This window comes from Protomyctophum bolini (genome assembly GCF_963924005.1).
Source record: "Protomyctophum bolini genome assembly, chromosome: 20".
NCBI lineage: Eukaryota > Metazoa > Chordata > Actinopteri > Myctophiformes > Myctophidae > Protomyctophum > Protomyctophum bolini.
In genome coordinates this window covers 12,814,851-12,832,224 of record NC_137881.1, presented here as the reverse complement: position 1 = coordinate 12,832,224, position 17,374 = coordinate 12,814,851, and the positions used below count along the sequence as shown (strand labels likewise).

Sequence of the window (17,374 nt, the reverse complement as noted above, 5' to 3'; positions counted from 1 at the left end):
AAGGTAATTTAGTCAGAAGTTTGATGGAATGGATTGAAGTCATGAGCCTGGTGGACAAGTGTATGAACAAACACTATATTTGAATGATTGCAATTTTCGACATATAATCAGTTCAGGAAAATAAAAGAATGCATCACACATTGTATAAAAATAAAGATTGATTGATTGTGTTTGTTGATGTGCACACTGTTTAACAATAACTAGATAAAGTGCCCCTCGGGGGACAGCTGGTCTCCACCAGGGCAGGTCAGGTTGTGGCCTCCTGGTAGCGCTATAATAGGCCAATGTGAAAAGGGTGCCATTTCTTCTTACGGATGGCAATTGGATGATTTGAGGCATTTTGTTCCAAAAATGTGTTTTACAACAATCTACCTGTTGGTGGCGCTATAACAGGCCAAAGTGAAAATGGTGGGATATATTTCTCAGCCTAGTAGGAAAGTCTGTGAAAGATTTCACGTAAATTGCACGCTGTGTTCATGATTTGAGGTTTTTGTTCAAAACGGGCCAATCCTGCAGACTTTGAAAGCCAATTAGGATGGAATTTGAAATATCGGACACATCAGTCTTGAACACATGAGTCATATTAGGCTACTATAGAGTAATATTAAAAAAAAAATTGTTCTTCAAAAGTTGGCCTCCTGGTGGCGCTATAACAGGCCGTTCTGGGAAACTTGGGGCAGAGGTTCATGTTGGCATCCAGGGAGTGTGAGTGCAAAATTTGGCACCGACCGGGTTAACGGTGCCGGAGATTATCTGGTAATGTTCAGACGGACGCACGCACACACAGTCTCACACACACACACACACACACACACACACACACACACACACACACACACACACACCAGACATGCAAAACATACTCTCTCTCCCCATACCTTCGGCCAGGTGGAGACAATAATATTGAGCACAATGCTATCGAGGCAGTATGAACTGTGAACGAGAATTGATTGCCAGTCTGTAAAAGTATCACAATAACAGACCTAGTTACTGCATTAATTAACCTCTTTGGAGAGGAACGCATGATGATACAATAAAGCATAACACATACCATGCACTGCACTAGTAACATAGAGTATATATTCTATTTACAGTATAGTGTTGTATCTATTATCATACAGTATACAGTATATGCCATATATGATATTGATATGACAACACACAATGTCATCACAACTGTCCTTTAAAGTGAAATTTCAAATAAACTAAATGTCATTTAGCAACTTTTAGCGACATGTAACCACTTCATGAATAGTCAGGCATGCCATGCATGCCTGGTTGCTATACAGTAGGCATGCATGACAACAGTTTGTGTTGTCTGTGTTGTCAGCCCAGAGCTCGGTCAGTTATATAAGCGAGTGCGATGTGTTGTATCGATCATATCTCTTTCGATGTCAATCTAGATCGATATAGAAAAGAGATTTAAATTTAGAGGCTTATATTTATCGTACGATAAATATAGGAGATAGGTGAACTTGATAAGAGAGAAAGACAAAGAGAGATTTGTGCCTCGTATCATTCAATAGACAGGATGCATGGACCACCCTCTGGTGACAGCGCATGCTCACTGCGCCTCATCAAGAGAGTGCAATTTGGCATCCTCAGCCCAGATGAGATTAAACGCATGTCTGTCACGGAAGGTGGACTTGAACACGCCGTAATCATAGAAGGAGGCCGTCCGAAACTTGGTGGCCTGATGGACCCAAGGCAAGGTGTCATGGAACGATCAGGAAGGTGTAAAACGTGTGCCGGTAACATGGCGGAATGTCCGGGCCATTTTGGACACATAGAGCTGGCAAAGCCAGTCTTCCATGTCGGCTTCATGTCACAGATTAAGACGGTTCTCCGCTGTGTTTGCCACTATTGCTCCAAGCTATTAGTGGATTCAAATAATCCAAAGATCAAAGACCTTCTGTCCAAATCTAAAGGGCATCCCAGAAAGCGCTTGGCACACATATATGAGTTGTGTAAAAGCAAAACTGTCTGTGAAGGAGGAGAGGAGATGGATTTTGAAATGGAATCCGGAGCCAAGCAGGTGGAGACAGAGGATGACAAAAGCAAGGAGAAAGGCCATGGTGGCTGCGGGTACCACCAGCCCCGTATTCGGCGCAATGGCCTTGAGCTATGCGCAGAGTGGCAGCAGGTCAATGAGGACTCTCAGGAGAAGAAAATCCTGTTGAGTCCTGGGCAGGTGCATGAGATCTTCAAGCGAATCTCAGATGAGGATAATATAATTCTGGCTATGGACCCTAAGTTTGCCCGACCGGAGTGGATGATTGTCACTGTTTTACCTGTGCCTCCACTGGCCGTCAGGCCTGCTGTGGTCATGCAGGGCTCCGCTCGCAACCAGGATGACTTGACCCACAAACTGGCTGACATAATCAAGATTAACAACCAGTTGAGAAAAAACGAGCAGAGCGGTGCCCCGGCTCATGTTATCGCTGACGACTTCAAGATCCTTCAATTCCACGTAGCCACTTTGGTGGACAATGAGCTTCCAGGCCTGCCCAAGGCAATGCAAAAGTCTGGCCGCCCACTAAAATCCATCAAACAGCGTCTAAAGGGTAAGGAGGGGCGAATCCGTGGCAACCTGATGGGGAAACGTGTTGACTTCTCAGCCCGAACTGTCATCACCCCTGACCCCAACCTATCACTTGACGAAGTGGGCGTTCCACAATCCATCGCAGCTAACATGACCTTCCCAGAAATTGTCACACCATTTAATATTAGTAGGTTACAAGAGTTGGTCCGAAGAGGACACAGCAACTACCCTGGAGCCAAATATATTATCCGTGACAATGGGGACAGAATTGACCTACGATTCCACCCCAATCCAAGTGATATAAATCTACAGTTTGGTTACAAGGTGGAAAGACACATGTGCGACGGTGACATTGTCATCTTCAATCGACAGCCGACATTACATAAAATGTCCATGATGGGGCACAGAGTTCGGATCCTTCCCTGGTCCACGTTCCGACTTAACCTCAGTGTGACCACCCCGTACAATGCTGACTTTGATGGTGATGAGATGAATCTCCATCTGCCACAGTCCCTTGAGGCCAAGGCAGAGATACAGGAGCTGGCCATGGTGCCGCGCATGATTATCACGCCCCAGTCGAACCGGCCCGTTATGGGAATCGTGCAGGACACACTCACAGCTGTGCACAAATTCACCAAAAGGGACGTTTTCTTAGAGAAGGGCGAGATGATGAACCTGCTCATGTACCTCTCCACGTGGGATGGGAGGATGCCCCAGCCGGCCATCCTCAAGCCCCGTCCCCTGTGGACAGGCAAGCAGATATTCAGCCTCATCATTCCTGGACACATCAATATCATCCGAACACACAGCACCCACCCCGATGAGGAGGACACAGGACCTGACAAACACATCTCCCCAGGAGACACCAAGGTCATAGTGGAGAATGGAGAGCTGATCATGGGAATCATGTGTAAGAAGTCTCTTGGAACATCATCTGGCTCTCTGGTCCACATCTCCTACTTGGAGATGGGCCACGACATCACCAGACTATTCCTCTCCAACATACAGACTGTGGTGAACAACTGGCTGCTCATCGAGGGTCACTCCATCGGTATTGATGACATTATTGCGCAAGGTAACAGTTTCATTGACATCGAGAATACCATCAAGAAAGCTAAGCAGGACGTGAATGAAGTCCTCAAAAAAGCCCACAACAACGAGTTAGAGCCGATCCCAGGATGCACGCTGAGGCAAACCTTTGAGAACCATGTCAACCGTATTCTCAACGATGCCCGTGACAAGACAGGATCCTCTGCTCAGAAGTCCCTGTCTGAATACAACAACTTTAAGACCATGGTGGTGGCCGGGTCCAAGGGATCTAAGATCAACATATCACAGGTTATTGCAATGGTGGGGCAGCAAAATGTTGAGGGTAAACGTATCCCTTTTGGCTTCAAGCACCGAACATTGCCCCACTTTCTTAAGGATGACTATGGCCCAGAGAGCAGAGGCTTTGTAGCGAACTCATACATGGTTGGCCTGTCACCCACCGAGTTCTTTTTCCACGCCATGGCAGGCAGAGAAGGTCTGATCGACACAGCGATCAAGACTGCTGAGACTGGTTACATCCAGCGCCGTCTGATCAAATCTATGGAGTCGGTGATGGTGAAGTATGACGCCACGGTACGTAACTCTGTAAATCAGGTGGTCCAGCTGCGATACGGTGAGGATGGTCTGGCCGGAGAGGCTGTGGAGTTCCAAAACATGGCCACACTTAAACCCTCAAACAGGGCATTTGAAAAGAAGTTCAAGTTTGCCTACAACAATGACAGGTCGTTGAGGCACTTCCTGCAGGAGGATGTGGTGAAAGATGTGACCACAAAGGCTCATATACAGGCCGCCTTGGAGAAGGAATTTGACAAGATGACGGAAGATAGAGAGACCCTCAGGGCCATTTTCCCCACTGGGGACAGCAAGGTGGCACTGCCATGCAACCTGGCCAGAATGATCTGGAATGCCCAGAAGATGTTCAAAGTCAACACTCGCACCCCCACAGATCTCCATCCCTTTCAAGTGATCACGGGTGTTGAGGAGCTGAGTAAGAGGCTGGTGATTGTGAATGGTGACAACCCTCTGAGTACGCAGGCGCAGCAAAATGCCACACTGCTCTTCAACATCCACCTGCGCTCCACCCTCTGCTCCAGACGTATGACTGAAGAGTTCCGTCTTTCCACACAAGCCTTCGATTGGCTGTTAGTACAAATTGAGGCCAGGTTTAACCAGTCCATCACCCACCCAGGTGAGATGGTGGGGGCCCTGGCTGCCCAATCACTGGGAGAGCCTGCCACCCAGATGACCCTCAACACTTTCCACTATGCTGGTGTGTCGGCCAAGAATGTTACGCTGGGTGTGCCGCGTCTGAAGGAGCTGATCAACATATCCAAGAGGCCCAAGACACCATCACTGACAGTTTTCCTTCTGGGTCAGGCTGCAAAAGATGCAGAGAGGGCCAAGGACATCCTGTTTCGACTGGAGCATACCACTCTACGCAAGGTAACAGCCAACACTGCCATTTATTACGATCCAGACCCCCAGGCTACAGTGGTGACAGAGGACCAAGAGTGGGTGAGCATGTTCTATGACATCGAGGGCTTAGACGTTACACGCATATCTCCTTGGCTTTTTCGTATTGAGCTGGACCGCAAGCACATGAATGACCGCAAGCTCACCATGGAGCAGATCACTGAAAAGATCAATGCGTATTATGGAGAGGAACTGAACTGTATCTTCAACGACGACAATGCAGAGAAGCTGGTTCTGCGGATGCGTTTAACAAGCAGCGACGAGAACAAGTTCCACGATGGCGAGGACACGGTGGAAAAGATGGCTGATAATGTTTTTCTGAGGTTCATCGAAACTAATCTGTTTGATTTAACACTACAGGGCATTGAGCATATCAGCAAGGTTTACATGCACTTGCCCCAGACGGATAACAAGAAAAAGATCATCATTACGGAGGAGGGCGAGTTCAAGGCCCAGCAGGAGTGGATACTTGAAACGGATGGAGGTGGACTCATGAAGGTCCTCAGCGAGAAGGATGTGGACCCTGTCAGGACCACCTCTAATGACATTGTGGAGATCTTTACTGTGCTTGGAATTGAGGCTGCACGCAAGGCTCTGGAGCGCGAGTTGTACCACGTCATCTCGTTTGATGGTTCCTACGTCAACTACCGCCACCTGGCCCTGCTCTGTGACACCATGACATGCAGAGGACATCTGATGCCCATAACACGTCACGGCATAAATCGGCAAGACACAGGACCTCTCATGAAGTGCTCATTCGAGGAGATGGTGGACGTGCTGATGGAAGCGGCATACCACGGCGAGAATGACCCGATGAAGGGTGTGTCTGAGAACATCATGCTTGGTCAGCTGGCTGCAGCCGGGACGGGCTGCTTCGACCTGCTGCTGGATGCTGAGAAGTGTAAATATGGCATGGAGATCCCCACGAACATCCGATACGATGCATACGATGCATGTTCTCCTAGTGTTGGAAGCGGTAGGACCCCGGACGCACCAGGATTTTCGCCCAGTGCAGGACCGGATGCGACTGCCTTCTCACCAGGCTACTCACCAGCTTGGTCCCCTCTTGCCGGGTCTCCTGACTCCTCATCTGGCCCAGCCAGCCCATACATCACCTCTACAGGTGAAGCCACATCCCCCAGCCATTCACCTACTTCTCCAACATACGCATCTCGTTCCCCTGGTGGCTACACCCCGCAGAGTCAAGGTTACTCCCCAACATCATTCTCCTATTCACCCACTTCCCCATCGTACTCCCCCATAGTGCAAAACAGCAGCCTGACATCACCCAACTACTCACCCATCTCCCCCTCCTATTCTCCCACATCCCCCTCTTACTTGTCAAGGTCTCCATCCTATTCTCCCACATCCCAGACCTCCCCTTCCTACAGCCCGGAGTCTCCAATTTACTCACCCACCTCCCCCAGTTATTCCCCCACCTCTCCCAATTATTCACCCACATACTCCCCCTCCTATTCTCCCACATCCCCTTCTTACTTGCCCAGGTCCCCTTCCTATTCCCCCACCTCACTGACCTCACCTCCCCACAGCCCGAGCTCCCCAGAGTCTACAATGTACTCCCACTCCTCCCCCAATTATTCCCCCACTTCACCCCCCACTAGTCCTAAAGGCTCTGATGACAGTGATGAGGAAAACAACTGAGCTTCCACAGAGACGGGTGGCAGCAGTTGAGGAGGCCCCTGATGACTTCCAGCACCACCTAAGAGATGGTAAAACGGACAAATCACACCCTCACACTTCCAATCACAGGTAAGCCGCAGGGTCTTCAATTCACCATTTGTTTTTATTTCAGGGAATCACGTTTATTGCCTGTAACCTCAGGTCTGACCATCTTGAACTGCCATAGAATCTCTCAGACTCAAAACTGACAATGAGTGTGGTCATCATCTAAAGCCCTGTTGTTGGAGTTGGTTCAATGATTCTGGCCACATCCTTGTGGAACTGGAGCCACTTTCTGTGCTGGCTTGCTGGAGGCCACTTGACCTGATGCTGCCGAACTACTTTGCTTGTAGCCAGAGAAGCTTAGCAGATGAATGTTCTAGATTCTTGGGTGTCTCCAGGTTGGGCTCCTGCATCTCACCAGGAGTGGATACTTTGTGCTGTGATCTGTGCCAAGCAAGCCATTGAAACCTAAAGGATTAAGGCCACACTTGTTCTTGCAGACCTTGCTTGCAATGCAAACGCATGCCTCAGTTGTCGCTTATAATCCATTTGCCAGTCCGTCATCGTTAGGCCTGTCCGAGTACATCCTCCCACCCTCTGGCTCTCCTGGGCGTATTTCTATGTTGGTCTGTGCAGAGCTTTGTTGGGTTCTTCCTCACAGAAGAGGCGGATGGGGCTTCTTCACCTTTCTGCTTAAGTTGTTATGTGTCCACGCTGTCACCAGTCTGTTTCTGGTTGTCTCCCAGACCAATCCTGGGTCTTGTGACCCGGCTGTCACCTGTCTGTTTTTGGTTGTCTCCCAGACCATTCCTGGGCCCACATAATGTGTGATGTCATATAACCAAAATAGACAGGAGACCAGGGGAGGCGACATCTTGGTGGTTGCCCACTGGCTTGGCTCTGCTAGGAATGCGATCCATAACAAATAGCTTCTTCTGGACACAACGTTTGGCTTTGGCTTCGTCCTACAGTACGTCAGATCCTGAAGAGGTAAGTAGTCCTACACGCTTCAGATCCCAAAAAGGTGAAGCGGTCCTAGACAATTCACCTGTACAGTACAATAAAAAATGGTCGATACAGATATTCATCCACATGAGTTAAATTCCTTGAGAAGAATGGAAAGCCACTTTGTCTTTCTACAGAGAGACAAAGAGGGGGGATATAAAGGCAGTTTGATGTTACGTCAGCCAGCGTAAGATGGCGTGGCACAGCCATCTATAAGAGAGTCCGTCTGTCAGTAATTCCTTGTTCATGTGAATCCGCTGGGTCGATCAGGCCGTAATTCTTGGGCTCCGTTCAAGCTGAAACCCGAGTCTGAGTTACAGTATACTTTACACAGATGACTGACATCACAAGCTGTCTACACGAAGTCTGAGATCCACGTGAAGCCACACTGATGTGGATCATCTCCGCCAGGGGATTTTGTTGGCATGCCTTCCGGCGGAGAGTTGCGCTCCACTGAGCACTATAGGTTTACTAGTTTTCACACTGGTAAACCCATTGGCTTCTATTTATTTGGGGTCTGTTCTGTAGTGGTAGAGAGGGCTCAAGCCATCCAAGATGAACAGAAAAGTGAGGGCTGCTCCTATCATCATACATCATCTCACTCTGGCATCACAACTGGCCCACCCAATCACGCCGGCCAATCACAATTTGTGTCCTCACTTTTGTCATTCAAAGCTGGGCGTTCTATGTCAATACCATTCAATGTTTGTGTTCAAAGCTGGGCACTAATGTCAATGGCATTACATTTTTCGTTTCGTTTTTTTTTGTGACATTGTATCTATATGTTTTCAGACTTTGTGGATGAAGGGCTGGGGATGGAATGGAAGATGAATGACTCCAGGTTGACTTGGAACTGGACTGCAGTGATGGAAAGTAGTCTTGGGCTCCTCCTTGTGTGTCTTTGAGTTTTCTTGATCAAGAAGACACTGAAGCCCCTAACCCAATTTCAATTTCACATTCACCCATGAGTGAATGTGAAATACATTGTAAAGCACTTTAGAGAAAGGCTCTATATAAATGTAGTCTGTTTGCCATTTACTTAGGCCACATTCCAATACCCAGAATCTCTGCCAGCATGGCAGTGTTGTGGTGAAATTGGTGACCTGACGAAATATGTGACCGTCTTGTGGACTTCAAACAACTTACATGGAGGTTTTTAAATGTGGCCTAAATACCACTATATTGAACTATGCTAATAAACAAACTGCAACAATTTACATTCGGATACTGACATTATATGATTGTCTACATGATTGTCACATAATTCAGCAGGTCAACTCACCAGTAACCATAGCACCACCATGATGGAGTGAAGTTAACGTGTGGCAGAGCCGCCGAGATTTGGGTTATTGTAATTTGGCTTAGCAACCAATCTGCCAACACCACCCCATAGGTCTGGGTTAACAGTGTCTGAAGCGGGTTTGAATTATATGCAGCAAGCGCTGCAGTCCTCTGTGTCGATAATCTGAATACGTCAGAGCTAATCTGCCAGAGTACTTCAAGAACAGCACAGGCTGGACCTAGAAGAGCAACTACAGTATTCTATTCTGACTGTAAATCATTAGAAATTAAAATAATACAAAACAAAACAATTATAAAGTTCAATAAAATATGTGGATCCACAGAAACTGCTGGATCTCAGACATCTGACACCATGTGACCAGACAGGGACATCAGTCATCTGTCCCTGTGTTGGAGATCGGGGTTCGATTCCAGCTCAGGGCGCTAAACATTACATTGGTGTCGGAAGTGGTTGAGGACTGCTGGAGCGTTCCCTTGCGTGAGGGACTCAGCTTCATATACCCATTCAATCAATCAGATTTGGAGGCCAGTCTGATGTCAGGTCTATGACTTCAACCTGCAGTCTCCATATTTGGGCAAAACGTGGACAAAATAGACGTTAGAATCTAACGTCTATTTAAAGGTATATTCAGTGATTTCACTTAATTCAAATATCACTTATTTTATTGTTTTGTTGTGTTAATCCTCTCTACTATAGAGTGTGCTGACCATATAAGGAGTTCCTCCCTGTCCGCAGTTAACTCCTGGGGGTCAAAAAACGCACGCACACACACACACACGAGCCAGGGAGGAGGGCTGTACTGTACAGCATGAGTACAGTACAGCACCACTCGGTTGAGACGGGTCTGTTTTTTCATTAAGATCCAAACAAACACAAGCAGGCTTACTATACCACCAAGACTTCATTGTAAATTGTGGTCTGCCCCACAATTTACAAATACTTTTTTGGTTTGAGAACCCCTGCCTTTTTGTCTGATTTGCTCAGACACAATGATGTAAAATTCTCCATTAATTGTCAATGGGAATTGAATGTTTGTGTAGAACGGAAATCTACACTAATACTGTATCTGAATATAGTAGTTAGTGGCCCTCCTAAATTCAGCTATAAGTGAAATGGGAAATATCTGTATAAGGAGTACTTTTAGTACTAAAAGTAAAAATGTTGCAGGAGAGGACACTGGAGCAGCACGGATATTTCAAGACTTTCAAGACAAGTCTGACCTGTCTGAAGTGAGTGGTGCAACAGCGCTCCCTGTTGGTACCCTAAACATACATACATACATACATACATCAGCACCAAATGTTTTATAGTTTATTTTATTTATTTATTAAATGGCAGTCAAATCTTTCAGACATCTGACGAAGATTTAAGATTGTATATTTCTTACATATTATATACTTACTATATGGTGTATATGAATATTAAACTTCTTTGGTTTTTGTTCCTCAACATTGTAACAATAACTGCTGTAAAAAAAAGAGAGAGACAAAAACAATAGTAACAACAATAGTAAGAAAAGTCAAGATATTAGTCAGCACAGTTTGAGGTGAATTTTCTTTTCCTTATTTCTACTATCTGTAGTGACCCAGGAGAGAGTGTAGAGGTCTATGATGGTGCATTTTTACCACTTTTTTATTTGAGGGGCGCCAGCTTTGAGGGTTTGTATAAACACAAACATTGTCATAACCCAAACACTGAATGCCATTGACAATGAATTGTCAATGCATTTCAATATTGCTACGTGTCATTCTTTCCGGCTAAATAGAATTAATTTATAAAATGTATAAAACATACTGGACAAATATAAAATAAAAAAATGACCAGACTCAACCAATGCTGTTTTTGTTTTGAGCGGCGCAGTGCATGTCTGTCCGGCCTCCCAGATTGCGTCAGATGGCTTTGTGTGAGTGTACTGTATGTCTGCCCCCTGTGACATCATGTCGTTGACACCATCGGACACCATCACAATGAAAAGCACCGCTCACTTCACATGAGTGTGGTTGTTGAGGGGCGCTAGCACCTCCTATATTAGGGTAAACTTCGTCCTACAAAACATTAAATTGACAATGAATGGAGAATTTTACATCATCGTGTCTGAGCAAATAGACATTTATGTCACGATGACAAATCCCCATAAGAGCGCCCCTCACTTCACAGTACGGGTGTGACAGCTTTTGTCCCCACACGTCTCATATTTGCCATTGACAATGAAAGGAGACATTAGGTCAAATGTCCGCCAAATATGACGTAAGTTTAACCAACCAATCACATAAATTCAGTTGTTTATGAGATGATGTATGATGATAAGAGCACCCCTCACTTCACACGGGTGTGATCTTTTTTTACGGAAAAACCGTTACACATATATTGCCCCATATCCCATATGATAAGGTGACAGGAAAATCAGCTGACAAGACCAAGGTAGTCATCCATGAGAGATCCAATGGCAAAAATGTCATTTTTGTCCTCTCTTGTTCCCACGATCTTAAGCCGAATCTCCTTATCTTGCTGGATTACGACGTCCTCATCAACAGTCTTATAGCACGGGGGATTGGATTTCGGGTCAAACTCCATCTCTGAGGGAATGGAATGACGAGAGATGAAGCAAGACATGGGACCTATTTCGGTGAACAGTCCAACCTTGTTAACCTGAGTGACCACAGCATCCACCACTTCCCCCTTAAATGGGCGCAACACAATGGCCTTGTATTTGACCGGGTAAAGGACAAAGCCCCTCCCTGGCTGGATCACACCAGCACCGATGTTGTCGATCATGGTAACTGCAATGACAAAACCATACTTGCCGGTAGATGTGCCTTCCACCTCTGTGAACAGTTTCTGCTTCACAATGTTCAGAAGGTTGGGACCGAAATACCGTGGATGTAACAACATCTCGTGCTCCAAAGAAATTAGGTAAAACATATTTTTTCCTTTGCTAGGGTCTCTCTGGGTCTATCTATACCTCTGTCTGGGTGAGTGTATGTGAGTGTGTCACTCGGTCCCCAGTAATATAAGCTGACCAAGCTCTGGTCTGATGTCATCCATGACACAAATTTGCGATTGTTTGCCAATCTTAACAATAATTATTATGTTAATATTTTTGCTGTAGAAAAACATCACACCTGTGTGAAATGAGTGAGTTACCGTGTGGGGGTCCCCAGGGGGTCCCTCTACTGTACTGTCACACCCGAAATCATCATCTATAGTACAATTAATGTGTGTGTGTGTGTGTGCTGCGCAACAGTGACAGACCCAGCCAGGGACCCAGCCAGGGACATGCATAGCTGTCTATAGGAGTGGTTGCACCACTCAAAAAACATATGGCATTTTATATAATCTGTGATTGAAGCCGATACAGAGACACTTGTATTGCTGAATGAACAAAACCTGTTAATGGCCGGAATCAAACTATAAATGGACTCACAGCTGCACACCTGTTGTGCATGCATGGAGGTAATCTGGATACATCTGTCATCTACACCAACATTCATGGAGAGCCATTGTCCTGACAGAATGAGATGAGATGTACTTTATTATGTACTGCAGGGAAATTGATACAGTACAGCAGCATAATGTAAAAAATAAACTAACAGTAATCAAACAGACAGACAGAAAACAGACAGTTTGTCCCCAATTCTCCTCTCTGCGACTGACTGCCCCTCCATCCTGAGGCCCACAACAGAACTGGCCTTCTTTGTGATCTTAATGGCCCCACCCCAGCATACCACTGCATAACGCAGAAGAGTGCTCTCCCCTGTGACGTTAATGTGTAATTACAGGATGGTGAGACCTACTACTGCCACAGCTTGGCAACTGCATATGTGAGATATATATATATATATATATATATATATAGATTATTATTTTTTATGTGACAGTGTGGCAGGTTACCTTTTATTGTTGATGTTTTATGTAAAACTGAAAGTACATCGATTGTATTATTATTAACGTGAAAAGTGTCAGCAAACAGCCAATGTGAGTCATACAACAGCACGACAATATCATTAAAACAAGCATGTGTGTGGCCTGGGCCATGGCTCAGCGGTCCAGGCACTTGGTAGTCCAAGTCTGGCAGTGTGCCGCGGGTTCGACTCCCGATCCCGACGGCCTGTACTGCATGTCATCCCCCATGTCTCTCCCCCATTTCCTGTTAGCCTACTGTCTGTCCCTCTATAAAAATATATAAAAAATAAAGGCGAAAGCCACAAAGAAAACTGAAAGAAACAAGCATGTGTGCCCTGATGGCAAATGAGATGATGCTGAATGGCGGTCACAGCTGTTATTTTATCATCAAATTGTGTGAATTCTCTTTTAGCATCTGTGACAGTTAGTATTAAAATGAACTCTCCTCATGTGAGTTATCAGACTACAGCTTGCTCAAGTTTGCTATGTACACTAAGGTTGTTTCCACAAACTGTACAGCTAAAGGGTTTTTCCTCTTTTATGAGTCTTCATATGCTGCTTCAGATGACCGCTTTGACTAAAGCTGTTGCCACAAACTTCACAGCTAAAAGGTTTCTCCCCTGTATGAGTCCTCATGTGCTGCTTCACTTGACCACTTGTACTAAAGCTGTTGCCACAAACTGTACAGCTAAAGGGTTTCTCCCCTGTATGAGTCCTCATGTGCTCCTTCACTTGACCACTTGTACTAAAGCTGTTGCCACAAATTGTACAGCTAAAGGGTTTCTTCCCTGTATGAGTCGTCATGTGCTGCTTCAGAATACTATTTAGACTAAAGCTAGCAGTGCAAACTGTACAGCTGAATGGTTTTTCCCCTGTATGAGTAACCATGTGGCGCTTAACATGGCCGGAATCACTAAAGCTTTTGCCACAAACTGTACAAAGAAAGGGTTTCTCCCCGGTATGAGTCCTGATGTGAAGCTTCAGCCGACTGCGCCGAATAAAGTTCTTGCCACAGAAAATACAACTTGATGTGTTCTCCGCTGTATGAGTTCTCATGTGTATCGTAAGTGAGGCCTTTACTCTAAATCTATTGCCACAAACTGTACAGCTTAAGGGTTTTTCCCCTGTATGAATTCTCATGTGCTCCTGCAGAGTACTATTCCAATCAAATCCTTTGTCACAAACTTTACAACTAAAGGGTCTTTCCCCTGTGTGAATTCCCATATGCCTCCTTAAGTCACTATTTAAAAGAAAACGCTTGCTACAAACTTTACAACAAAAGGGTTTTTCCCCTGTGTGAATACTCATGTGATTCTTCAAGGTATACTTTGAAACAAATCTTTTGTCACAAACCGTACAGCTTAAGGGTTTTTCCCCTGTATGAATTCTCATGTGATTCTGCAGGGTACCATTTAAAAAAAAGCGATTGCCACAAATTTCACAAATAAAGGGTCTTTCCCCTGTGTGAATATGCATATGCCTCTTTAAGTCACCTTTTAAAAGATAGCGATTGCCACAAACTTCACAACTAAAGGGTCTTTCCCCTGAGTGAATTCTCATGTGTATCTTAAAGGTCTTTTTTAAAACAAAGACTTTGTCACAAACTGTACAGCTGAAGGGTTTTCCCCCGGGATGACATTTCATGTGTTTCAGCAGGCGACTCTTTCGTTTAAAGCCCTTGCCACAAACTTTACAACTACAGTCAACTACAGGCTCTGAGTGAATTCGCATGTGTTTCTTCAAGGAATAACTTTGTTTAAAGCCCTTGCCACAAACTTTACAGAGTTTTTCCCCTGTGTGAGTTCTCATGTGTCTCTTCAAGATAAGATTCGAAACATAGCTTTTGTCACAAACTGTACAATCGTACTTCCTTGTGTGAGTTCTCATGTGTCTCTTCAAGCCAAGATCCGAAACATAGCTTTTGTCACAAACTGTACAGCTTAAGGGTTTTCCCCCGGGATGACATTTCATGTGTTTCAGCAGGCGACTCTTTAGTTTAAAGCCCTTGCCACAAACTTTACAACTACAGTCAACTACAGGTTTTGTGTGAATTCGCATGTGTTTCTTCAAGGAATAACTTTGTTTAAAGCCCTTGCCACAAACTTTACAGAGTTTTTCCCCTGTGTGAGTTCTCATGTGTCTCTTCAAGATAAGATTCGAAACATAGCTTTTGTCACAAACTGTACAATCGTATAGGGACTTCTTCCCTGTGTGAGTTCTCATGTGTCTCTTCAAGCTAAGATCCGAAACATAGCTTTTGTCACAAACTGTACAATCATATAGGGACTTCTTCCCTAAACAAGTCCTCGTGGACGGGGTTTGTTTTGATGATTTCCCATCCTGGAATGGCTTGTTGCGCAAAGACAATCTTTGTCCTTCCACATGCTGTGTCTTGCACGATCTCAGTGGGTTTCGAATGGACAGAGCTTTCCCGGTCTCCGCCCAGTCATTTCTGTCGTCGGTGTCTTCGTCGCTAGTCGGTTGTGATGCTTCACAGTCTTCTGCATCAGCTTGTGTATTCATGTTTTCAGTTGGGCTGCTGGCTGGCAGGACTGTTACCTTGATTTCACCGTGTTCATCTGCTGTCGTCGTTGACCAATCGGCCTCCTCTGGCCACTGACTTAGCTCTTCCCGTTCCTCTTTAATCTGTGGAGTCTCTGGTTTGTCCTGGTCCACACCGGGGCTCCCCTCCTGCTGTCCAGAGGAAGACTCTTCTCTACACACTGAAATGTGCAGGAGGTCTAGGAGAAAGAAAACCAACATGATAGATGGTTAGACCAAGTGAAGGTGCATTGTTAACTAGGTAAAAAAAGATTAAGATTTAAATAATTAAATAAACCTTAAAAGCCAAATGACCAGAGAAAAAAATCACACCTGTGTGAACTGAGCGGTGTAACTATACGTACTAGTAGCCCTCCTCCCTGGCCTCTGTGTGTGTGTGTGTGTGTGTGTGTGTGTGTGTGTGTGTGTGTGTCGGTGCTCAACAGTGCCATCCAGTGCTATTGCCGAGATGTTGTAGCTGTCCGTGCTCATACATACATACATACATACATACATACATACAGCTGCGTAGTGTACAACTGGATGTTCTCTTTCTTTCTTTATTTCTTTCTAATAAACCTATTGAGGTCTGAACTCCGAATGAGACATACCTTGATGCCTTTCTTCCGTAAAGTAAGGCGGCTCTGGTCCGTCCAGCTGTTGAGAGGAAATCTCCTCTTTACACACAAGGAGGAGTGGGACATCTAGGAGGAGAGATGCAAAGCAAGTGCTTTCTGATTGGATAACAATTGAATTGTTTTGTAACAATTACTACCAGTGTTATTATAATCATTATTATAATAATAACTAGTCCATTCCCATTCAGAGATATAACATATGACCCAATCCCTACCTCTCTCCCTCTCGGCTCCCTTCTCTCTCTCCCCCTTCCCCCTCCCATTGGTCTCTCTCTCCCCCTCCATCTGCCACACAATCTCTAACATGATTAGTTATTATAAAGATTGTACATTGTCTGCTGTTAAATTGACAAAGACAATATGCCAAGTTGACAGAATGGTACCACTATGCTGGCAGAGATTAAATAACTTCTGGGTTGAAAAGCTCAAGGGAGAAGGTCACAATAAAGATACAGCGTAATTAAGAAAAGGCTGATATCTCGGCAGTTTAAAAGGGTGTTCTGGGGAACATTGACTAGTTGCCCGTTATAAAACGAGATCTGTTAAAAGTTGTTTTTGAGGTGCGCTAGCCCCAGCTATGTCCAGCTTTTAGTGAGCGTGTATGTAAACACAAACTCACTTCACACAGGAGTTTTTTAGAGAACACTCTAAAGATGTACAAGACTAAATCACAACACAAGTGTCAATGTGTCATCACTGTCAGGCATCTTAAAACAACTGAAGCATTAATGTCATGAATGATGTAACATTTACTTCGTTGATATGCAAATGTTTAAAAATAAATCGATACAAATAAATAAATCTATGCTTAGTCTTTCTTGATCCAAGGCTATATTATAGTTTGTGCTTATAGCTCTGGTCCATACTAGCTCTAATGCCATGCAACAGCAGCAAGAGCAGTAAGGCTATGGACCAGAGCTAGTTTGATTGATTGATTGACTGATTGATGTATTTATTAACAGTTTGCAGAATTACAGTAATTACATTTACAGAAATTACATTTCAAGCACAACTCTATAGGGCCCAGCAAAATAGCAAAAACTGTTAACTGTGAGTGGACGACAAATAAAGCACTAGACTTGTTTACAAGAGGGGCCACCTTGTTCAATTCATCATAACGTACAAATATACACTTCTATATAGCAAAAAAACAGGAAATCATCATTATAAAAGGAGTTAAAAAAGGGAAAAGAAAACATATACAGTGAGGGGGAAAAGGGGGTGGGTGGAGATTCA

The 17,374-nt window shown here is 44.9% G+C and overlaps 2 protein-coding genes across 2 annotated transcripts; one reads left to right on the top strand and one right to left on the bottom strand.

The window, feature by feature from the left end:
• Positions 1-1,531: 1,531 nt before the first annotated feature.
• LOC308335195 (DNA-directed RNA polymerase II subunit RPB1-like) lies at positions 1,532-6,727 on the top strand (the record flags this gene model as incomplete). Its single annotated transcript, XM_080792207.1, has 1 exon — positions 1,532-6,727. The coding sequence occupies one exon, from the start codon at positions 1,532-1,534 to the stop codon at positions 6,725-6,727; it is 5,196 nt and encodes a 1,731-aa protein (XP_080648333.1).
• A 4,732-nt stretch (positions 6,728-11,459) lies between these two features.
• LOC308335470 (DNA-directed RNA polymerase II subunit RPB7-like) lies at positions 11,460-11,978 on the bottom strand (the record flags this gene model as incomplete). Its single annotated transcript, XM_080792520.1, has 1 exon — positions 11,460-11,978. One exon carries the CDS (start codon positions 11,976-11,978, stop codon positions 11,460-11,462), a length of 519 nt encoding a protein of 172 aa, XP_080648646.1.
• Between the last annotated feature and the right edge of the window lie 5,396 nt (positions 11,979-17,374).